Here is a 23,518-nt window from a genome sequence, read left to right as displayed (position 1 = left end):
TCTTCTTGCAGAACAGCGTGGTCAGCATTGTTAGTGATTGTACGGTAGATGACACAATCATCTGCGAACATTCGGATTTGAGAGGAAACATGTAGAGGGAGGTCATTTATATAAATAAGAAACAGCAGAGGGCCTAAGACGCTGCCCTGTGGAACGCCAGATGTTACAGGGAGGGGGGCGGAAATGGAATTATTGATATGTACTGACTGTGATCGGCTAGCAAGAAATTCCTTAATCCAATGGAAAATATCGGGATGTAGATTCAACTGAGAGAGAGCTTAAGTAACTTCGATCCGGTAAACCCGACCGTCCTGTGCGAGATGTGGTAAAACGGCGATGACACTTGGGACCAGCGACGCAAACAGAACCTTACCTGGATACAAAAGCAACCCGATTACTACGCCTGTCAGGTAAGGGTTGCTCATTCCTCTTAATTTAAGTGATGCCGTAAATTGTGTTTGTCTCGCTAATTGACGCCTGGGTGGGCGCGGGCATTATGCGACAAGCCTAGGTTCAGGGTAGTGGCAAAGCCAGGTGGTTCATTTCGGGTGTCACACGGTTAAATTTGATTGACATGTGGGGTTTAACGTCCCAAAAGCACCATATAATTATGAGAGACGCCGTAGGGGAGGGTCAAAGTCTCTCGAGCCACAATTTTACGAGTGGATGAGCGAAGCGCAGCAGCTCCCTTCGAGAATGAGTCGTGCAGAGCTGGGCAAGTTTACAAGAAATATAAAATTTATATTAATATATTGCTGTGGCCCACACCACCAAAGTAGCCGCGTCCCCCCCCCCCCCAAGTGTTTTAAACAGTGCTGATGCTGAGCCTGTTTGATTGAACTTTGTGGAAACAGCCGAGGAAAACATTACGCGAGGCAGATACACTTCGCATGGTGCGTGCCGCGGTAATGCCAGTCATCACTTTTTTTTTTCGCGAATGTTTTGACACCTTTTTCACCTTGTATTTTACTTTTTTTGTATGCTAATATACAGTGGAGACCCTGAAAATGATGGAGACCGCGTTAGGGAACAAATTGACCAATTTTTGAAAATCCTGACCCCCCAACTCGAACCGATCGGCTATACTTCAGAGTGAACTAATATTGTTTCGCATCCATTTTCACAGTTTCTTTCAATGCAATACCCGAATTTCCGTGATCACCATCACGATTTTGACCGCCTCCCTGACATGTTGATGGTGCACGCAGTGGTCGCGGACAAGTTTGTATGTACAGTATCTCGGTAAGCTATCTCTGTTTGTAGGTAAGTGCTTGGCTATGGCACTTACCCAGAATGAAGTTACACCTGAAGACGCAAATATCACCGAGTTTCTTCAAGTAGTTTTTTGTAAATCCTTGCCAGCCAAACGCGCCGGTACTTTTCGGAATATCGCAATGTGCGTTCTCAATTTTAGGTAATAAATTTTGGCGAAGAAGCACCCCGAAGCTCTGCTCCCTCTTCGGGGACTACTAAATCAACTTGCCTCACTAGCAGCCCTCAAACTTGCATCGTGAGGCAAAACTAAATGGTTGCAAGCACGAGGAGACAACACGGAAGCGGTAGGCGACAGAGTCGGCAGGTACCCGGGCATGTCGGTGACGCATTTCGGAAGTGACGAAGGGGCGCTGCGTGACGCACAATCACACTATGTATATGCGAAAGACATGTAAGACAAACCAAGTACACAGGACAACACTACTTTCAACCGATATTTTAATGGGAAGCAACAACAAATATATAGGTGTAACCACCAGAAAGGAAAAGCAAGAAAACTAGACAATATAAAAAGAATAATCAAACAGACTGACATACTATCACTGTGCAGCGTCCATTCGTGCTAACACAGGTAAAGAGCGTACGCACAAACAGGGGTCTACATTCATAACGAATGTCATTGCGATCTTGCGATCCAGGTCTACATGGTCATGTGAAATGGCATTCGCACTTGATGTAATGTTTATCAGCAGGCTACTATGATACCAAAAAGTTATAAATTGCATATTTAATTTTTATAACATTGTCCAGCTGGCTCAAATATACTGTGGCACAATAAAACAGCATCAGTCGAAAAAGAAAATCCTTGTTCAAATTCAAGAGAAAGAGAGATAAGCAGAGAGGAAAGGCAGGAAGGTTAACCAAGCTTGGCTCGGTTGGCTGCCCTACACTTGGGGTGGGAGAAAGGGAGAATAATAGAAAGGAAAGAGATAGAAAAGAAAAGGAGTAAGAAAGAAAAGGATGAATAGTCAGCTCGAGACTACACAGCACAGTCTCACACTGTTCTTTCACAAGCGGTCGTGAAGGCTGGTGGTCCTTAAAAAGTACAAGAGGGCTTTCGTGGCTTTGCGCGTATGGGAAGCCGTCAGCCAAGGTCCCAGGGTCTTCTCTTCTGTAAGCGGCCGTGAATCCAGCTGACAGAGCTTGGCTTCCGTAATAGTCGTTCAGACTGGTATGCTGGGCAATAGCATAGAATGGTTCACATTCAAAGCAAGACTAGCTTAAAACTGCTCACAACTTGCAGTCGGCAATATTTGGAACCGTGACAGCGTCCATGAATTTGTGATCACGATGAATGATGATCAATGCACACGAATTTTAATTGCTCTAGCTGCTGTCATGAAGCATCAGAACTCACTGAAGCGCCTCAAGCTTGAAATTGAAAAATTATCATAGACCACGAGGGACTTGGAGCTGCGCCTACACGCCGATTCGTTTACGTTAGCTTCTCTTCGGGCTTCAAGTTCGTAGGTGATTAACAGAGAACTGTGCGGCTTCCTAAGAAAGGATAATTGGTTTGAAAACAATCTTCCTTAACTAGTGTCCCACACTTGCGTGTGTATTCTGCTGCTAGCGAGTCTAAAACGTAGCAGCGCTTCACCAAAAAAGTTGCGTGCAAATTGGCAGAGACGATGAACATCAAGCAATTTGGTGAACAATGCATCAGCGTCCCGTACTTGTCTATATTTGATAATGAGTTTGCTTTTTATCTGATAGGCTGTGATGATAGTCATTTGTGATTTTCGTGTGATTGTACGCATGCAGGAGGGTTTCAGAAGATCAGCTACGGTTTAATAGAAGTAAGTTGCGAGTGTGCGCTTTTTCATGTCTCTTTTTTGACCTTCTTTCAATTTTGTGCCAACGATGTTTTACAGAACTTTTAATAAACATGTGAACATCGTTTACATTTGCTTTAAGGTGTCGGTATTGTAATTTCTTGTCAAGCGCCTGTCAACGAGATTACACGTCGCGCTTCCATGAGTTTGGTGAACATATTCAAGGGGTGAATGTCATTAGGTGTGAATCTCATTCATTATGCCCATGTAGCAGTAACAAAAATTACATTAACACCTAATGTCATTTGCAGTGAATGACATTACAGGTGACAGGGGTATAAGGGAACACCTTATTACAAATCACACCAATAGCGACATCTAAAGTGCCAAGGTGCGCACATTCCAAAAAGTGAACTTTCTTGCTTGTCAAAGTAATCAAAAAAGTGTTAACTAGAGTACTGTACGGGACTGGATATTTAGTCCGAGCCCAGTCCTGGTCCGAGAGCGAAGTGACTCAGAGTGAGGCCCTGGCTCGGCCCTTACCCAGGGTAAAAATACGCCAGCCTCGCCCGACTGCCATAGGCCCAAGCCAATTATTTTGGTGGTGTGTCCGAACATACAATGGAAAACAGCGCGTTTTAAGTGGCTAATATCGATGCTTTGGTGGAGCATGCTTGAGTAACGACTATACTTTAATGTAGTGTAATTTCTAGTAAAAAATTACGGCATATTCACGGGGTGAATGATGATGAATGGGCGAAGCTCCGGAGGGATTCATCGGTAAACTGTGAATCTTCCGTGTAATTCGCCCAGTCGATCATCATGTAAAGACGTGAGAAACGCTGTGTGTGTATATACACAAATCAACTTTTATTTGTTCTTAGACGATGGATGGCTTGCGATGTCCCTTCATTATGACGGCTTTATGGTCTGTGCCTTGCGCTCTCTCCGCTGTGCAGCCTTATCCATCCGGCGACTCCGAGCGCGCGCCAACAGCGAACGGATTTTATTACAACGCTCCCCCTAGCGTACGTCGCCGCACTAAATCGAACGATTGCCTTCAACCAATGACACGCGCCATATGTGACATCATTCCTATTTTATAAGATCTCGCGTCTTTCATCAACTACAAGTACCGCTTTCTAGTTTATAACATCTTGCATCTTTTCATCATCAGCTACAAGTACCACCATCTAGTAAACACTACAAGAACTAAACGAGAGGTGGCTACATACAGGAGACGGTACCGCCATCTAGTGAACACTGCAAGAACTAAACTAGAGGTGGCTACATACAGGGGACGGTACCGCCATCTAGTGAACACTGCAAGAACTAAACTAGAGGTGGCTACATACAGGCTACAGGGGAAGCACAGCCCACGCCCTAAGGAGCTTCGCCCCTAAAAGTGGTTCATGGTGGCAACAGCTGAGCTAATATACTGGATGCAATGAATGCTTGGCAGTGGTACATTGTGCCTACTTTTTCTGCAAATACTGTAGAGATTTTTTTTTATTTACTCATACTATTGGCCTGTCGGCCGTTACAGAGTGGGTCAAATCGGGACATTTGCATGGTCAATATCGTGTGACTATAAGAATCCATATTACATAAGAAAAATAAACACAAGCATACATAAAAAAGAAAGAAACCATACTACATAAGAAACCGTACATAAGATACCACACACAAGATAACATAAGCGTACATAAGAGAAATAGTTCCTGTATACATGATCAAATTATTCGACATCATAAATGCACAGTTAACAAGCGATGTTAGAAAATATAACCAACCACTACCGTACAAAAACACACAGCAGTACATGCGAAATAATCTGTACATACACCGGTCAAACAATACAAAGCTAACAACACAATGCAACAACTGAACTCGGACAACCACTAAATAGACAGCATGCGTAAAGGCGTGCGTTTTTAATGACCTACAAGGTTATTTTCAAAATGTTCTACAGTATTACTTTTTCGCGTTTGTTGTGGCAACTGATTGCATTCTTTAATGGTTCTTGGGAAGAAAGAAAACGCGTAACTGTTAACACGCATCTGAGGTATTTCGAAAGTACGATCTTTGATTTTTTGCAATGCTCTACCTTGTCGTGAGTTCAAGTACTGACTGCTATTGATGTTGAATTTGTTTTTAGAGAGAAGGTAAAAAAACTTTAGTCTTGCTATACGCCTGCGTTCAGCTAGCGTGGGCAAGTTTAGCAAACCGAGCATTTCGGTGACGGAATCTGTATGAGAGTATCGCTCTAGAATAAACCTTGCTGCTCGTCGTTGAACTCTTTCCAGTCTGTGAATTAACCCTGACTGATGAGGGTCCCAGATTGTACTGGCATACTCTAGCGTGGGCCGAACGTAGGTCAAATAAGCTGTTAGTTTCACTGACTGTGAGGCTAATTGCAGTTTCCGTCGCAAGAACCGGAGCTTCTTTTCCGCAGTTTCGCATATTTTGCCAACATGTTAAGACCAGCTTAAATTCGTGGATATATTTACGCCTAAGTGTTTCAGCACGTCAACCGTAGAAAGCACCAAGGAATTCACTGTGTAATTAAAGTAGAAGATGTTATTTACTTTATTTGTTACGCATAATAAAACAGTTTTATTCTCATTTATTTTCATTTTCCATTTGTCGCACCATTCTTTTACTGTCCTAAGAGCATCACTGAGTAACTCCTGATCAACCGCGCTATCAATTTCTTTGTACAATAGACAATCATCATCGAAAAGCCGGACAGTGATCTTTTCGTCAAATTCAGAGGCGATATCATTAATATAGACTAGAAATAGCACTGTGCCTAACACAGACCCCTGGGGAACACCTGACGTCACGTTCAACGGTTTTGATTTAATGTGTTCTACTTCAACGTACTGTGTTCTGCCCCGAAGGTACGCGGCTATCCATTTTACTATTTGTTCGTTTATTCCCATAACTGCCAGTTTTAGAAGCAGTTCTGCATGTAGCACTCTGTCGAAGGCTTTCGACAGATCAAGACAGATGGCATCTGTTTTTTTTTTGTTTAACGTCATGGCAAAGTCATTAATTGTTTCAAGGAGCTGTGTTGCTGTGGAAAGGCGCTGTCGGAATCCACGGTGGTTGGGAAAAAATTTGTTGTCGTTTTCAATATACGTGTAAATTGACTTGGCTACAATATGTTCTAGGAGCTTGCAGCAAACGCAGCTCAGCAATATTGGACGATAGTTTTCAATGAATTGCTTATCACCAGATTTGTGCACAGGTATAACCTTTGCCGTAAGCCGTAATCAGGGATTCGTCATCAGGGATTTGCCGTAATCAGGGATTCGGCAATCTGCGAGTGATGTGTCAAGTATAATATTTAAGTAATAAGCAACCCATTCCGCATACCTGTGCAGAAATGCATTCGGTATTTCATCAGGGCCTACTGACTTTTTTACGTCAATATTCAGTAGTTGGACCACAATTCCCTCATAAGAGACTTCAACACCTGGCATTTTTTCCGAGCGAAGCAATAGAGAGGGTGCGGATTCGACACCGGATTGTGACGGAGTAGAAAACACCGACTGAAAGAATTCGTTGTAAAAAGAAGCGATTACTGCAGGATCAGTAACCACTGTGTTATCCACTACAATGCTAAGTGACTCATTATCTTTTTTCGACATATGACGCCAAAATTTATCAAGAGACTTTGTCATGAACTCTGTCAGTGTTTCTTTGTAATATCTATTTTTGGCTTCTGTAATCATGGAACGCAGTTGTGCAGACAATTCAGTTATTTTTGCGCGGTCTTTTTATTACTTTGCGTCTCTGGCGGCTTATTCTACGCTTCAGTTGGATTATTTCTCTGCTTATCCAAGGGTTCCGCTTAGCTTTCCTTCTTTTCCGAAACGGTAGGAAATTTTCGACGCAATGGAAGATAATATCCTTGAAAGATTCCCACATGGCATTGACGTCACCTTGAGAATCAAAACTGTCCAGTGCAAATGACGAGTAGTCAATGATACTTGTGTCATCAGCCTCAAAAAAGTTGGGAACATTCGTAATCGCTTCTTTATGTTTTGACATTCTCTCATGTGCTATTTCGACAAAGACAGCTTCATGGTCTGAGATACCCTTAAGAACTGACACTTTGAACTGCTCGAAGCGCCCGTCAAGGAATACCAGATCCAAAGTAGACGGACTTTCCCCCGATTTCCGCGTACTTTGGTGAACCACTTGTGAAAGATCATAGGTGAATGCAATGTCTAGGAGTGAATCACAGTGTACCTGTTTCCGACACTCTGCTGTGAACGTGTCCCAGTGAATCGCAGGTAAATTGAAGTCGCCGGTTAGGAGCAGCCGGCATTTGCGTTTTTTGTTTGATTCTATGTAACTCTGTATCGACTCTAAGAATGAGAGAGGTGAGTTTGGTGGTCGGTAAACGGTACCGAGAAGGACTAATGAGGTTCCAATATGCATTTCACACCAAACGCTTTCGTGCCCTGCAATACCGCCTAGTGTTTTGAATTCAATATCTTCCTTCATTATTATTGCAACGCCGCCTCCTCGAGACTGTCGATCCCGGCGCACTATTTTGTATCCGGGAGGTATGATCTCGTTATCTTGAATCTCTGAATGTAACCACGTCTCCGTGATTGTAACTACATAAGGATCATAAATGACTAAAATGTATTCTACGTCTGCCGTCTTATTGACAATACTTCTAGCATTAAAGTTAACTATCCGGAATTCCTGTTGCTCTTTCCATTTCGTTCAATCCTGGCTTGCCGCTGACAGCGCGTTTCCTTGACAATCTGTACCACTTTCTCAACTTGTTTTATTCTTTCGCCCAACGCGGCTAAATCAGTTTTGATGGCGTGTTGCCCTTCAAGCAGTTCTTTCATGAGCGCTGGCGTGTTAGGATCTGGATTCGTTTCGATGTCACCAGATAGCAACATACACAAAGAACCTAATGACAAATAAAGCACTTTGGGGCATGGCAGCACTACAATGAAGCGATTATCGTTCTTGTAACCACAGTGCGAATAGAAACCAACCTGTTCAAGGAACAGAAGACGAGTTACTGGTGACATGGCTTCTGCGGTGCCACCGTGCCCACTGATGCAGGCTGGTGAGTCCGCTGCTGGACTCACCAGCCTGGACGGCTGGTGAGTCCAGCAGCGGACTCACCGGACTGCATAGGACTGGACGACGTTCCCGTCCTGCTTCCATAGTATCTGGCGGCGATGCCGTTGCTGACAGGCACTTCCCAGTTGAGGATGGTCCTATCAGGATCCGGTCTGGCGATACACGTGTTGGATACGTTATGGCGGGATGCGCAGATCAACAGCACCTGTTCAAGGAACAGAAGACGAGTTACAGGTGACATGACGTCTGCGGTGCCACCGTGCCCACAGAAGCCATGTCAATCAACGCTTCGACAGGCGCTAGTATGGGTGGAAAGAATTATTGAATAAAAAGACAAGGACGCCCACCACAAAAGAATAAAAATCTGTTGACGTTGCGGGTACCCAAATTAGGAGCCTTGTTCACAATGCTTGTGGACAAGGCTCTGGTATTGCGTGCTGAAGCATCAGTCATGGGGATGATCAAAAGCATTTCGCATCAAATAATATTGCAAGGAAAGTGATTTGTAGCATGAGTTGAGTTTCAATACAGAGTGCAAGAAAAACGGGACACAAGGAGCAGGGCACATCACATTGAAGGCATGTTGCAGGAACTAACCGTGCAACTTGGTTTGAACTGTGGGTCGGCATCTGCATAGATGGCTCGTTTTCATGTGACAGGATTGAAGCACTTGCGCACAGCAAAATCTACTACACAAGCCTAGTGAAGCACATCGAAATTCATGGAGTGCATTGTCACTACTGTGCGAAAATAAGTGTCTTGTATTTGTCACAGTTGCATGTAGTAGGGAAACAGTAAATAGATTTTCATTTCTGTAAAAATTGAAGGGGGGGGGGGGAACACTTCATGAGATATGTTCATTGACTTACTAGAATATGTGCAAAACAGCGCTCCACGTTTCATAACATGTAACTACAATCGCTATTCCAGTGTAGCAAAAATGAAGACTTTGTTGTCCTTATCATCTCTGGCATTGCACAGGGAGATACCCATTCTGTGTTTATGAAAAGTCATCTACTGCGCACATGTGAATACCTTGCCACTTTCAAAACCTTATCGCACATCTCTCAGGCTTCACAATCAGCATAGTTCTTCTCGTATTTTCAGCCGCACCCAAGCCTTTAGCGCATCTGCGCTAGCGCGTGCCATTGCTCATTGGAATGATCTTCCTGATGATGTTGCACGTGTGCATTTGCAATCACGTGGAATTCAGGAATAAAATACTAACTATTTACGACTGTCTTTCCCTAAACATATCTTTCGTATTGGGGTTCATTCATTGTAGAACCAGTCTAAATATGTATAACACAAATTTTATATTTCTGCATGTTATTGCTCGTGCTTAGCATTTGTGAACATGGCTTTTGAATTTATTTTGTTTGTTCCGTGTTTCTTGATAAAAAAGTAGTGTATAGTCCCCCTCACATAATACTCCTACTTGGAACCTGAGAGGTATTTGTAAATAAATAGTGTGTTTGTCAGTCCTTCTATGCATTTATTGACCAAGCTGATTGTTGAACCCTGTCGAACATTAAGCTTGCGGCATGCGAGCACATGCTAAACTTGCTTGGAAATACTAAATTCGCAACTGGTAAAATGGGTGCTACATGAAGGCTGCCAAACTGGCAACTATACTAAATGTGTCAATGTTTTTTTTCGTATCGTTACTGCATTTAAGCAGTCAGTTTTCTGATGCTTTGTTATATGCCATGCAGAAAATAAAGAAGCTATGACATGTATGTCAGAAAGGCCCAGAACGCCTTTGTTGTCCTTGGACAAAAGCCAAAAGAAAACGAAGCCGAATGGAAAGGTATGGTGACTCCCATGTTATCTGTTTTTATTTAAACATGCTGTTACTCGAGAATGCTTAAATCAACACAACAGTCAGGTTATGTTGCATGACTTTTTTTAGGTTTTTAATCCCACTAAAATCAAATTGGTGAATTTTCATTTCAGTAAATTGAAAAGAGCATGTAGTGATCGAACATCTCAACTATGTCATTGTGCTTAGGGTAGGTGGCACGTTAGGCTAAACAGGCGAGAAAAAGAAACAGAAGAAAAAAAAAGAAGGAAACACGCAGACAACTTTCCGGGTTGGCAATGACCTTAACGATGCGCGGTGGGAGTGCTTTTAGAAGGGAGGAACGAGAAAACAGTGGTTTAGATGTTCTAGAAAAAAAAACTTTGTAGTTATATATGTACATTGACACATGCATATCTATAATTAACATTCACATCATTAAGGTCATTGCAAACCCAGAAAGTTCTCTGTGTCTTTTTTTTTCTTTTCCTCTTTTTTCTCGTTTTTTACCCTAACATCCCGCCTACCCCCACTTTGCCTTTTCTTTCCATTTTTCTTGTTTTCTTTTTGTGTTTCATTGTTGCTAACTTCCTTTGCACTCTCAATTTCCCTTTTTCTGAGCCAACATGACATGAAATTCTTGAGGCAATTCCGCTGAGCGGGCCGCCTACGGGGAGACTGATAGCATATTTTTACGAATGACCTTCCCCATTAAACATGTGCTCTTCAGACCCCGTCTGGTATTGCTTAGCTTGGACATCTTGGCATTTAAAAGTACGCTGCCTGCTTCTCTCCCCTTTTTGTAACTGCTTTCTTGTTATGCGTCCCATTCATAAGTGTTCGGTAACAGGCAAGCATCACTAGCGTCGGCAACCTTTTGTGTTAGCCGGATGCGGCTACTAACAGCCACCTTTGAAGTTTCAAGCTCTTTGCTTTTTTCGTGTCTGTAGGGGCCACCACTTTGCAGCACACCGCCCCTACTTTGTTTGCGTCTTTTTTTTTTCACTCTCTAAGAACATTTTGAATTACTACCACCTAACTTGAAATGAAGTAAGGACTGCACTCCTCTGCATTATAGTTTTTTTTTCTTTTCGGACGGTGATTGCAAACAGGGACATGGGCCACCAGCAGGAGATGACGCCACTACTAACCCCCTTAAAACTAACACGCCAAGGATGATAAGGCACCTTTGACAGAGATAAATCCTCCTATCGAAATGTCTGCCAGCCTGTCTGAGGTACTTCCCCTGTTCACCCTGATTATCCCACTACGTGTTTCCATCTGCCGGCGCTCATTTTGATTTTGTATTTTTAAACAAAGCATTGCAACACTCACAAAGAAAGATCGTGTAGGAAAGTTGCAAAACTTGTGAAGCCACGCAGTTCTAATGAAAGGTCCACAGGCAATGTGTTTGAACCCCCCCCTTTATAGACAAGTTTACCAAAGGCAGAAAAAAAAAGTGAAACGAGTACTTCTTAACAGTATTTGCCTAATGTGAGGAATTCCCAACAGCTCATTGATATTATGCATGTTGCAAACATAATCATTATACCTGGACATTTTTAAATCTGATTTACTGTATTTATGCTGTTTCAAAGCTAATAACAATGTTTTGGAAACATTATGTCGCCAGTTTTATTTTTGTTTATTTAGACATACTGCAGACCAGCATTTTGGTCCAGGCTGGAGGGGCATAAAAAAAATCAATTAATTTGTAACAGAATGAAAAAAAAACATGTATGTATACGCTAACAGAGGTCGCATGTCTGTGAAACAGCAACAAAATTTATAACATATTTCAGCACTCTAATCACTTAGTAGATAACTTTCCAGCGATATAGCAAAAGTTATCAGCCGAAAAAATATCTTGAGGCAGTGAATTCCAGTCATCAACTGCTGAGTGGCACAAAGCTTGGCACAGTGAAACATGGGCCTGTTGCCGCTCATGCTCTTTGTTGAGGGACATATTGAGTATCAAGATGGACGGTTTCCTCCTCAGTTTGTCTTTCTTATTCTCTCCCAACTTTCCTTCCTTCATCACTCACATCTCTCATCCTCACGCTCACTTCTTTTTTATGCCTTTTTTGTACACTATACTATTGGGCACGAGGACATATTGTGGCACCACCATGCAGAAGCATCTCTATGACGTGCGCAGTTGGATTGTTCCGCCACCCTCCCGCGCACTGCCTGCAGCCGTTATTGTGTCTCCTTTATTATTAATACAGTCAAGTCAAGTCAAGTTTACTAAATAGTTCAGTTGAGTTACATAGTTCGCGTTAATACAGCAGGAGGTCCCAAAGTTTCAGAGAAACTGACAGGGGGACCTCGTATGGCTACATGGATGGGGTAATTACAAAAAATAAAGCAAAAGTATACGGACTTGTGAGTAATAATTAATAATCTTGATTAACAATAAAAAAGTCAAACATCAATTTATCGAACACGAATATATCGAATTATTGCCTATAACGAACGGTTCCTATATCACACGGGAAATCGCATGCATTATTGATTTTTTATTTCGAACAAAGTTTGACATGTAATGGATATATCGAACTCGGCCACCCCAAACCGCCCGCGCTTCATTGACAGGCGGCGAGCTTTCCCGCAACTCTCGAAAATAGCGGTAGAGCGGCGGGCGTTTACGATTGCTGCACACATCGATGGCGCCGAAAGCGCCACTTTAACGTAGCGGCGTACGCGCGCCGCAGCCTTGCGGAGGAAGTTCTTAAATGTGGAAAGAGAAGAGAAAAACGCGGAGCTGTTACTGTCTTTCAATACGAAGGCGCCAACACGGCTTCGCGCGGGAGAAGGGGGAGTGGGAGGTAAAGATTAAGGAGGAAAGTACGGGAGGGAAAGGACGCAGACGACTGTCTCGGACGCGGCCCGCACTGCCACCGGGAAAGGGAAAGCAGTCAGGCGACCCGGCATGGGCGCGCCATGTGCGCGCTTAACACCCGGACTCACGCCGCAGCCTTGCAGCTTGCAGTCGTTGCAGTCTCTATGGTGTCAACGGCACACTGCGCACTTGTTGCAAGCTCCTCCCCCGTAGCATCGGCAGGCATCGGTCGTTGTGCTCGCAGTGTTCGTGCGTTCGGAGTTAGGCCTGTCGCGCGCTGTGGTGCGCGACAGGCCTAACTCCGAACGGCGGAGCTCACGGATGTGGAGATTGTCGCCGAAGCTACTGCTGAGCAGCCAAATGAAGACTCTGCCCAGGTGGATCCCGCAAGCGCTGATGGTGCCCCGTGTTGGGACTCCGGGTCCTGCCGGTCTCATTTTCGGTAGCTGGCCCCGTGGCAGGATCCATCGTCCGACAATTCAGCGAGAAGAGGCGCCCGAACGAACGACAGAGATTTATTTACATGTTGAGAAGTGATCAACTGATCCAAAGAGAGAAGAGAGAGAGACATACAAAACGTCTTCGGCATTTTATAGCGCCACGTTGCCAACACTGGGCGCATTGTCCGCATCGTCAGCCAATACGGTGGCCCCGGCACCTCGGCCACGAGGGAGGGGAAATACACCTCACAACACATGGAGGGGCACAACTTAACACGATCCCCAAATATGGTCACGACGCCCTAAAGATGCCCAAACATGGTCATGAACGCACAGCGCCAATGCGTTTCACACAGCAGATTCCGGAATTCTCCCGGCGAGGGGGAAGAGCCTGAATGGGGAGGTGGGGGTCGACGACACAGTCGGTCAGGAAACAGTTCTCCCCGCAACTCCTCTTGCTCGGTTCCTTAGCGCAAACCCAGTGCGTCAGCCTTTGTTCTCGCTCGGCTGCAAGGCCGTCTCAGGTGCAGGCTATCCCGGGAATGCGTCGACGATCTCTCAGAGGGTTCGCAAACCTTCGGAGAATCCCAATGCTGGGGCCGGTCGTAACAGTCTCTCAGGTGCAGGCTATCCCGGGAATGCGCCGACGATCTCTCAGAGGGGTTCACAAACCTTCGGAGAATCCCAATGCTGGGGCCGGTCGTAACAGTCTCTCGCGCGGGGGGGGGGGGGGGGAGGTGTAAAGATCTCGATGGGCTGAGGTTTGCAGCCACAGTCCGGAGAGATCAGCGCCGGCAGTCGGTTTGGTGACGACCGTCTTTGATGAAGTAGAGTGCACCACCTGCTTCATTGTGGGCTCAACAGACATCACATACGCACATGACAACACAACTACTCAGCCGGTGAGCGCCGGACAATTCCACCAAACTCCACCAGGCAATTTTCCCCTTTATCTAATATTGAAGGAAATACACAATTTATTCAAAATGTTACTCATACGTTAAGGTGACACAAAACAACAACACTGGAAGCACACCGAACCCAAAACCCTGGATAGCCGTGTCTTCAACGTTTTCAAACAAGTACACCTAAAGGAGTAAAAAAAAAAACAGTCACTTGTCTAGGTCAGGAAAACAAGCCCTTGTCTAGGTCAGGAAAAAAATATGCCAGAGTTCTCGAGACATCCTCTCGCGTCAGGGGCATCGACTCAAGCCATCAGCGTTGCCATGAAGTACACCCTTTTTGTAGCGTATGTCAAACGTATATTGTTGCAAAGCGAGGCTCCAACGCAGCAGGCGGCCGTTCTTAGAGGACATGGTCTGTAGCCAGGTGAGAGGACAATGGTCCACTTCCACAATGAACTCGCTTCCGGCAATATAACAAGCCAGTTTCTGGACTGCCCAAACCAAGCACGCACATTCCTTTTCGCTAGCGCTGTAAACCTGCTCGCAAAGGGTGAGTTTCCGGCTAACATAGAGGACGGGATGCTCTTCATCCCCCTCATCCCTTTGACTAAGAACTGCCCCCATGCCTCTATCACTAGCGTCGCATTGGACTATGAAAGGCCTCGAGTAGTCCGGTGAACTAAGCAAAGGTTGGCTCGACAAGGCCGCTTTCAAAACGCGGAAAGCCTTTTCTTTCTCCTCATCCCAGTCGACCATTTGGGGCTCGGTCTTGCGCAACGCGTCAGTAAGAGCGCTGGCAATGTCGGAATATCTAGGGATGTACCTACGATAGTAACCAGCTATTCCAAGAAAAGCCCGAATATCGGTTTTCGTTCGGGGCTGGGTAAAGTCTCGGATAGCTGCCACTTTCATTGCAGAGGGACGGCGATGCCCTCGACCGATAACATGCCCGAGATAGAGTACCTCTGCTTCTGCTAGCTGACACTTGGGCGCCTTTACCGTTAAACCTGCTTCGCGTAGGCGTGTCAGTACTGCTATGAAATGCACCAAGTGTTCTGGCCAGGACGAGGAAAACACGGCGACGTCGTCTAAGTAAGGCAATGCGAAGTCCTCTTGACCCCGCAAAACCTTATCCATTAAGTTTGAAAAACAGTAAGGCGCGTTCTTTAGGCCAAAACTCAACACTTTAGGGCGGAATGTCCCCAATGGTGAAATAAATGCAGCATACCGGCTCGCCCTCTCGGTGAGCGGCACCTGCCAGTGACCTCTCACTAGGTCTAGCGTTGAGATAAATTCCGCGCTGCTTACCCTCTCGACGCGTTCCTCAATGTGGGGTATCGGGTATGTCTGATCCTTGGTGATGAGGTTTAACTTACGATAGTCTACGCAAGGACGCGGATCTTTGCCGGGTACCTCCACAAGAATTAACGGGGAAGTGTAATCACTTTCACGTGGCTCAATCACGCCCAATTCGAGCATCCTGTTAACCTCTGCTTTTATTAGCTCAAGCCGGCGAGGTGACACCCGATACGTCTTAGATCTTACCGGTTCCGGCAAGGTAAGCTCTATGTCATGAGTGAGGACGGATGTCCTGCCTGGCTCGCTTACAAATTTGCACTGAAACTCGGTCAAGAGAGCATGCAATTCCTGTTTTTGCTCCGTCGTCAGCTGTGCCTTCAATACTAAGTCATCGATCTTTTGCTCGAACCTGACTTCACCAGATTCTGAAGCCAATTCAGGAAATTCTAGTGGAACTTCTTCCGGAACATTCAACATCATGTTCACGATTGCCTCCCGTTCTTTATACGGCTTGAGCAAATTGCTGTGATGCACATGGTGCACCTTACGACTTCCTGATAATTTTACCACATAGTTGGTGTCAGACAACTTTTGAGTAATTTCGGCCGGATTGATTGATTGATTGATATGTGGGGTTTAACGTCCCAAAACCACTTCATGATTATGAGAGACGCCGTAGTGGAGGGCTCCGGAAATTTCGACCACCTGGGGTTCTTTAACGTGCACCCTAATTTCGGCCGGGCCGACCCGTTGCACTTCAAGCTTATTCTTTTGGGAGGGCCTCAACAACATGACCCTGTCTCCTGCAGCAAAGTGTCGCACTTTAGCTGTTCGATCGTAGTAAAGCTTAGCCTTCTGCTGTGCTTTGGTCATCGCACTCTCGGTCAGTTCTTGGGCTTTTGTTAGACGATCCAACAAGGTGAGGACATATTCCACTACTACAGAATCCTCACCCTGACCTTCCCACGACTCTCTCAGCATACGAAGAGGAGATCGCAGTCTGCGGCCGTAAACGAGTTTCGCTGGCGTAAACCCTGTTGTCTCATGTGGTGCAGTTCTTAGTGCAAACATCGTTGCAGGTAAGCACATTTCCCAGTCAGTTTTTCGTTCAGAACATAAGCCTCTCAGCACTCGTTTCATCACGGAGTGAAGCTTCTCTATCGAGTTTGATTGTGGATGGTAGACTGAACTGTGTATTAACTTTATACCACACTTATCTAGGAAGGTTGTAGTTAAGGCACTAGTGAAAACGGTGCACTGGTCCGACTGTATCTCTGCAGGAAAGCCTACACGGGCAAACACGGACAGAAGTGCGTTTACTATTTCTACGGAACTTAGCTCTGACCGCCTCCGGAAATTTAGTAGCTGGGCAGATTACTGTCAGGATATGACGGTAGCCCGAGATTGTCTTGGGCAAGGAACCTACAGTGTCAATAACCAGCCGACGAAAGGGCTCCGTGCTTACGGGCACCAGCTTCATTGGAAACTTCGCCTTATCCACTGGCTTACCCACTCGCTGACAAGCATCACAAGATTTTACAAATCTTTCTACATCCTTAAAACATCCGGGCCATTAGTACTCCTGCAAGAGACGACTTTCCGTCTTCTTTACTCCTAAGTGGCCTGACCATGATCCTCCATGCACCAAACAAAGTAGGTCCGGGCGATACATCTGAGGTACAACCAGCTGATCAAACTCCACTCCTCTCCTGTCCAGATATTTACGATAGAGTATGCCACCCCTTTCTTGGAATTTCACGTTCCGTTTAGCGACCCCTTCTTTCGAACTGTCTTGGAAATTCTTTAGAGTTAGGTCACCTTTTTGTTCTGCTATTAAGGAGGAAGTGCTCACGCCCAGCAGCCGATTTAAGTTATCCGATATTGGCGTGACACACAACTCTTTTGTATTTTCTTCCACCTGTAAGGGGTCACCCTCTGTGCTATCCTCTGTGCTACTAGGAAGTGGCTCTGTTGCCATGGCGATATCTAGTTGCTCTATCATCGGAGTGTCAACCTCCACGTCTAACTCTGGACTGGGTTCATTGTCGGTGTGAGGCTCGGTTGCCTCCGTGACTGTGGCTTTCGCGGCCAGTTCTCTCACCTTTGATCTGGTTAGTGCCTGTACTATGCGCTCTCCCAACGTGAGGCCTTTCTCTTTAAGCATTTGATACGACCTATTTGAGAACAAGTAAGGATACTGAGGTGGGAGATTGGGCAACACCGCGGCTTCCGTCTCCAACGTTCCAAATGCACCTGTAAGGACCACTTTAGCTACGGGAAGGCACTGACTGTTTGCCTCCACGGCTTGCCTAATCCAGGCACAGTCTCCGGAAAACTGTCCAGGTTGCACAAATGACGGACGAATGACGTCCATAGTGGCTGCGTAGTCTCTAAGAACCCGACACTGCTTGCCGTTCACGGTGAGGTCGTACATATAGGGCTCCAACAGTTTCATGTTCTCGTCGCCTTCATTTAAGGAGAAGAAAACCACTTTTGGCTTCGTGCAATGTACCGCAAAGTGCCCTGTTTCCTGGCAATTGAAGCAAGCTCCCGATTTCCTTGCCTCAAACCTCTCCTTGGCCTCTGCCGACGCCCCATGGTGAGGTACCCTGTTACCCTCATTCTTAGAAGTTTCCGCGAGACTGGTCGGCTCCTCTCTGAATGACGCCGCCTTTGGCCGTTGAAATCTTCTCTTCAGTTCCCAGGCTCTACGCTTACCCCGAGAGCGCGGCGCGTAACGAATTCTTCCGCGAGGTCGGCGGCTTTCGCCACAGTGTTCACGTCTGGTCTGTCCTGTACCCAGAACCTCACATTTTCTGGCAATCTTTGGTAGAATTGTTCCAGACCAACACACTCAAGCGCCCTGTCATGATCCCCATACGCCTTCGCCTCCTTAAGCCATTCCCCCATGTTGCCATTAACTTGTAGACAAATTCCGGGTACGACTAACTTTTCTCTTTTACGGCATCTCGGAACTTTTGCCGGAAGCCTTCAGCCGACAACCTATATTTTTTAAGAAGGCTCGATTTTACTTTACTTTATTCTTCGGCCTCTTCTTTCGTCAGGCGCGTGATTACTTCAGATGCCTCCCCCGGAAGTAGGGACAACAAGCGTTGGGGCCATGTCTCCTGGTCAAAACTTTGCCTTTCGCAAGTTCTCTCAAAGTTGACGAGGAACAGCCCAATGTCCTCCCCTAGCTTATACGATCTCATTAGGTCCGTCATTTTGAACCTGACCCGCTCTGCTGTACCGGATGTCTCGCTGCCTCCTGCTCTACTATTATGGCTAATCTCTAGCTCGAGGCGCTTCATTTCAAGCTCGTGCTTTCGTATCTTATATGCCTCGGCTTCTGCCGCTTTCCTTTCGGCCTCCACCGCCTTTCTTTCGGCCTCTGCCGCTTGCCTCTCCTGAATCTCCTCGACACATTCTGACAGCTGGTCATCCTCCGCCCCCAATGCGAGAATCGCCTCTATCAGCTCTGGCTTTCTTTGAGAGTCCGACACCTCCAGATTCAACTCCCTTGCAAGTAGCAACAACATGGACTTTCGCAGGGATTTCAGATTCATGGCTGCCTCCAGTGCCGCTGTCTCTGTTCCACAAAGATTCCTGTCCTGCAACTAATTAACCTTGACGGCAACGACAGCTCTAGATTCATGCCTTGCCTCAAGTTTTCCGTTAACTTAGTCTACAAATAAAGCTTCAAAAGCTCTTACACGGAATCCTGCCCTGTCACTGTTAACCTTGACGCCACTGACAGAAAGAGCTTAACCAAGCTATCACACAATTTCTGCCTGACACAAGTTACCTGTTAACCCAATGACCAAGACAGCCACTCTGTACCAGCTTTTGCTTAACACATAGAGTAAATGCCTGGTAAAATTTAACAGAGAAAGCCGGCACTCACCCAGTTCGCAATCATGCCTCTAGCGTCGTGCCTCTCAGAAGTGCCGTTCGGTTCCATCTGGAAGTCGATGAGCGAGCTCGTGTCATCCTTCTCCTGTCGCCCCGTTGTTGGACTTCGGGCTAACTCCGTCCAGTGGTCGTTTTCGGGGCTATCGGCATCCCGCCGCTGCCATCAAGTTGTTGGGACTCCGGGTCCTGCCGGTCTCGTTTTCGGTAGCTGGCCCCGTCACAGGATCCATCGTCCGACAATTCAGCGAGAAGAGGTGCCCGAACGAACGACAGAGATTTATTTACATGTTGAGAAGTGATCAACTGATCCAAAGAGAGAAGAGAGAGAGGCATTCAAAACGTCTTCGGCATTTTATAGCGACACGTTGCCAACACTGGGAGCATTGTCCGCATCGTCAGCCAATACGGTGGCCCCGGCACCTCGGCCACGAGGGAGGGGAAATACACCTCACAACACATGGAGGAGCACAACCTAACACGATGCCCAAATATGGTCACGACGCCCTAAAGATGCCCAAACGTGGTCATGAACGCACAGCACCAATGCATTTCACACAGCAGATTCCGGAATTCTCCCGGCGAGGGGGAAGAGCCTGAATGGGGAGGTGGTGTCGACGACACAGTCGGTCAGGAACCAGTTCTCCCCGCAACTCCTCTTGCTCGGTTCCTTAGCGCAAAACCAGTGCGTCGACCTTTGTTCTCGCTTGGCTGCAAGGCCGTCTCAGGTGCAGGCTATCCCGGGAATGCGTCAACGATCTCCCAGAGGGTTCGCAAACCTTCGGAGAATCCCAATGCTGGGGCCGGTCGTAACAGTCTCTCACGTGCAGGCTATCCCAGGAATACGTCGATGATCTCCCAGAGGGGTTCGCAAACCTTCGGAGAATCCCAATGCTGGGGCCGGTCGTAACACCCGCTCCTACATCAGCTGAGGTCGTAGCTGCCTTGGCCCTTGTGCGCCGCCACTGCGGCGCGATTGAAGGCACCGGCCTATCACTTATGGATCGCCTGGACTATATTGAGGACGCAGTCGTCAAACACGCCATGGCCAACAAAAAGCAGGCTACTCTTTTTCAATATTTTAAACCAACACAATAAATTCTATGTTTGAATCTTCAAGTGAGTATTTACTGCACCACGCTTGAATGGTTCATTGGTTGTTTTCAGCAAGGTGTTGACGCATTCTTTTCGTGATGCGAGTTTCGACTGTATTATTATTATTATTATTATTATTATTATTATTATTATTATATTATTATTGTGGTACTTCACTCAACGAAATCAGTATAGTATTGCTGGAGCTCATTCCCTCACTTTACGAAGTGCTAAATAATTGCACCAGAAAAGCGTTGCGAATATGCATGACTGCTGGCGTCGTCCGCTATGGCTACCGAAATGAAAACTGTGGGGGCCGAGCGCGCTGCTTCTGTAAAAGGTAACAAGTCATTCCCTGTCGAAAGGAAGCATCAAATAGGTAATAATGGTAAAGAAACTTATCTTTGCGGAGAGGTTCTTTAATGAGGAAAGTGAAGAGAAAAGCGCGGAGCTGTTACTGTCTTTCAAGCGAAGTCACCGACACGGCTCCGCGCGGGGGAAGGGGAATGGGAGGTAAAGGTTGAGGAGGAAAGGATAGGAGAGAGAGGACACAGAGGATTGTCTCGGACGCAGCCCGCGCTGCCCCCGGGAAAGGGAAAGCAGTCAGGCGAGCCGGGATGGAGAGGGAACAGGAGCACCACGCGGCAAGAGTGAGAGGAGGTGGGCGTGGCCCGCAGTGTAAACAAACACAGACACGTGGGAGCGGGGCGCGCGATGAGAGCGAAGCCACAGAGGACGTGGGCGTGGCCCGACACGTAAACAAACACGGACACGTGCGTGCAGGCCACGCTAGAGGCGCGCGATGAGAGCGGCGTCGCCGAAGAACTCGAGTAGGGCCTCGAGGGCCCGCATGAGGCTCGAGTGGTGGGCCTGGGGAAAACGGAGGTGGTCGAGGCTCCCGTGTGGAAGTCCCAGACGACCGTAGGCGTCGAAGAGCCACCGGCGTTGTTCAGTGTAGCCGGGGCAGTGAAGCAGGATGTGCTCGGTGGTCTCATCTGCCGGGCATTCGGCACACGAAGGGCTCCCGCTGCTGGTGAATCGGAACTGCCTTGCAGCCGTGCGGGAACAGTCGGTGCGAAGCCGAAGCAGGAAGGCCCGGGTACGCCTGCTGATGCCGGTCTTCGGCAGCGGTCGTGGGGGGTATCCTGTTGCCACACGTCAGTCCGGGTGTAAAGCGCGCACATGGCGCGCAATACGAAGATGCGCAACATCGCTCGCGCAGATGAACGTCGAAATGGGTGTGCTGGGGTGGTGAGCCTCCTTGGCGAGTGCGTCCGCTGTCTCGTTTCCAAGTAGTCCAACATGAGACGGCACCCACTGGAACACAACATCACAACCATTCCGCACGATCACCGCGAACTTCCGCGCGAGGCGTTGCGCAACGGGGGCGCCACGTTCTCCGCGAGCAAGTGGGAGGAGGGCGGCGCGAGAGTCACACACCACTGCTGCCGACTGGGGTAGGAAGTCAATGAGTTGATCTGCCGCGAGATCAAGCGCGGCAAGTTCAGCAGCAGTGGAGGAGGCACTCAGGGGAAGGCGGCACTTCACACGGATGCCGAGGGATGAGGCGAAACAAGCGGCTGCCGCCGAGCCGTCCGCTGTGACTGAGCCGTCGGCGTACAGCAGAACTCGGCCGGCGAGCCGCTCCTCTATCGTGGCGACAGCCTCCTGCGGGAGGGCAGACCAAGGCGTTTGCTTCTTGGATCTGATGCCAGGGATGGTGGTGTTGATCTCGAGACCAGGATCCTGGTGCGGCGGGATCGGGATCAAGCCGCAGTAAGGCGGGTCGGGCACGAGCGCAGCGTACTCCAAGGCGCGCTGACCCATGCCCGAGTGGGGACGATCAAGGAGTCGTCCAGCCAGGCGTCGTCCCTCGGACGTGAGGTACATGCGGTGTATGTGGCGCAACACACTGCCTCTCGCCCGAAGTGAGAGGGACGTCTCGCCAGCCTCCGCCAGGGTGGGGCCGATCGGCGACGAGCGCGGCAGGCCATACAGGCGGCGTACAACGCCACGGTGGAGGGTGTCCAGCGCGTCCCACTGTGCGGGTCATAGTGCGACGAGTGGGACGGCATAGAGAACCCTGGCCGACGCTACCGCATTGAAAAAACGCAGCGCAATGTCCGGGGAGCAGCCCCCGCTATTGGCAAGAATGAGGGAGGCCATGCCGCCAATCATCCGTGTGTCGCTGCGGATGGACGCCAGTGCGGGGCTCCAGTTAAGCCGGTGGTCGATTGTGAGACCAAGATAGCGCACTTTGCGCTTCCACGGGAGCCGGTGGCCGCGAAGGACGAGCTGCGATCCGAAGAAGATCCCCGTGCGCTCCGGGTGGACGTGCATGGCCTGCGTCTTGGCTGCTGAGAGCTGGAGACCGATGCTTGTGACGAAACTGTCAACTGCGTCAATGGCAGCTTGGAGTCCCTCGCGGACTTGTTGACCACGAAGGGTGGGGCCACTGGTGAAGAGTGCGATGTCGTCCGCATAAATCGCAACGCGCAGTGGCTCGTAAGCAGTGGCTCGCGGGATGTGGTCGATGAGGCGTGCGAGAGCTGCATTGAACAGAAAGGGGCTCAACACACTGCCCTGCGGCACACCCGATGACACCGCCCGAGGACTGCTGAGTTCGCCGGCGACACACACACGAAAGGATCGGCCACTGAGGAAAGCCTCAACGTATCGGAGCATGTTCGCGCACACACGCATCTCACGAAGGGCGTTGAGGATGGTGTTGTGTGGGAGCGAGTCAAACGTACTTTTTACGTCGAAAAGCACGAGGTATCCCGCCTCCCCACGGTGCTTGGCTTCCTCAAGAAGGCTCACGACGGCCGAGATCGAGTCCGCTGTCGCTCGATGTGCTCTGAAACCGGTCTGTTCAGCCGCGAGGAAATCCAGAGCAGAAGCGATCCATTGAAGGCGCCGGAGCGCCATAGCTTCGAATGTTTTTCCCACGGCCGAAGTAAGCGAAACCGGTCAGTAGGATGAAGGCTCGGACTCCGGCTTCCCTTTCTTGTGGATGGGAATTACTATGGATTCTCCCCACGAGGCTGGTAGCGCCC

General features: G+C 47.9%; 1 protein-coding gene across 2 annotated transcripts in view; it reads left to right on the top strand.

The window, feature by feature from the left end:
• Positions 1-285: 285 nt before the first annotated feature.
• The window catches only part of LOC142765249 (uncharacterized), a 49,039-nt gene continuing 25,806 nt past the window's right edge, over positions 286-23,518 (top strand). Inside the window, exons 1-2 of one of the 2 annotated variants that reach the window (XM_075865947.1) lie at positions 286-410; positions 9,887-9,981. In XM_075865947.1, the coding sequence (XP_075722062.1) occupies positions 9,901-9,981 (81 nt within the window). In that variant the 5' untranslated portion in view covers positions 286-410; positions 9,887-9,900. The remainder of the gene's footprint in view (positions 411-9,886; positions 9,982-23,518) is intronic. The other variant, XR_012884120.1, reaches the window with a different exon arrangement.

Source organism: Rhipicephalus microplus, chromosome 6, assembly GCF_043290135.1.
Source record: "Rhipicephalus microplus isolate Deutch F79 chromosome 6, USDA_Rmic, whole genome shotgun sequence".
Classification (NCBI taxonomy): domain Eukaryota; kingdom Metazoa; phylum Arthropoda; class Arachnida; order Ixodida; family Ixodidae; genus Rhipicephalus; species Rhipicephalus microplus.
The sequence above is the reverse complement of the archived record's forward strand: the minus strand, read 5'-3'. Positions and strand labels throughout refer to the sequence as shown.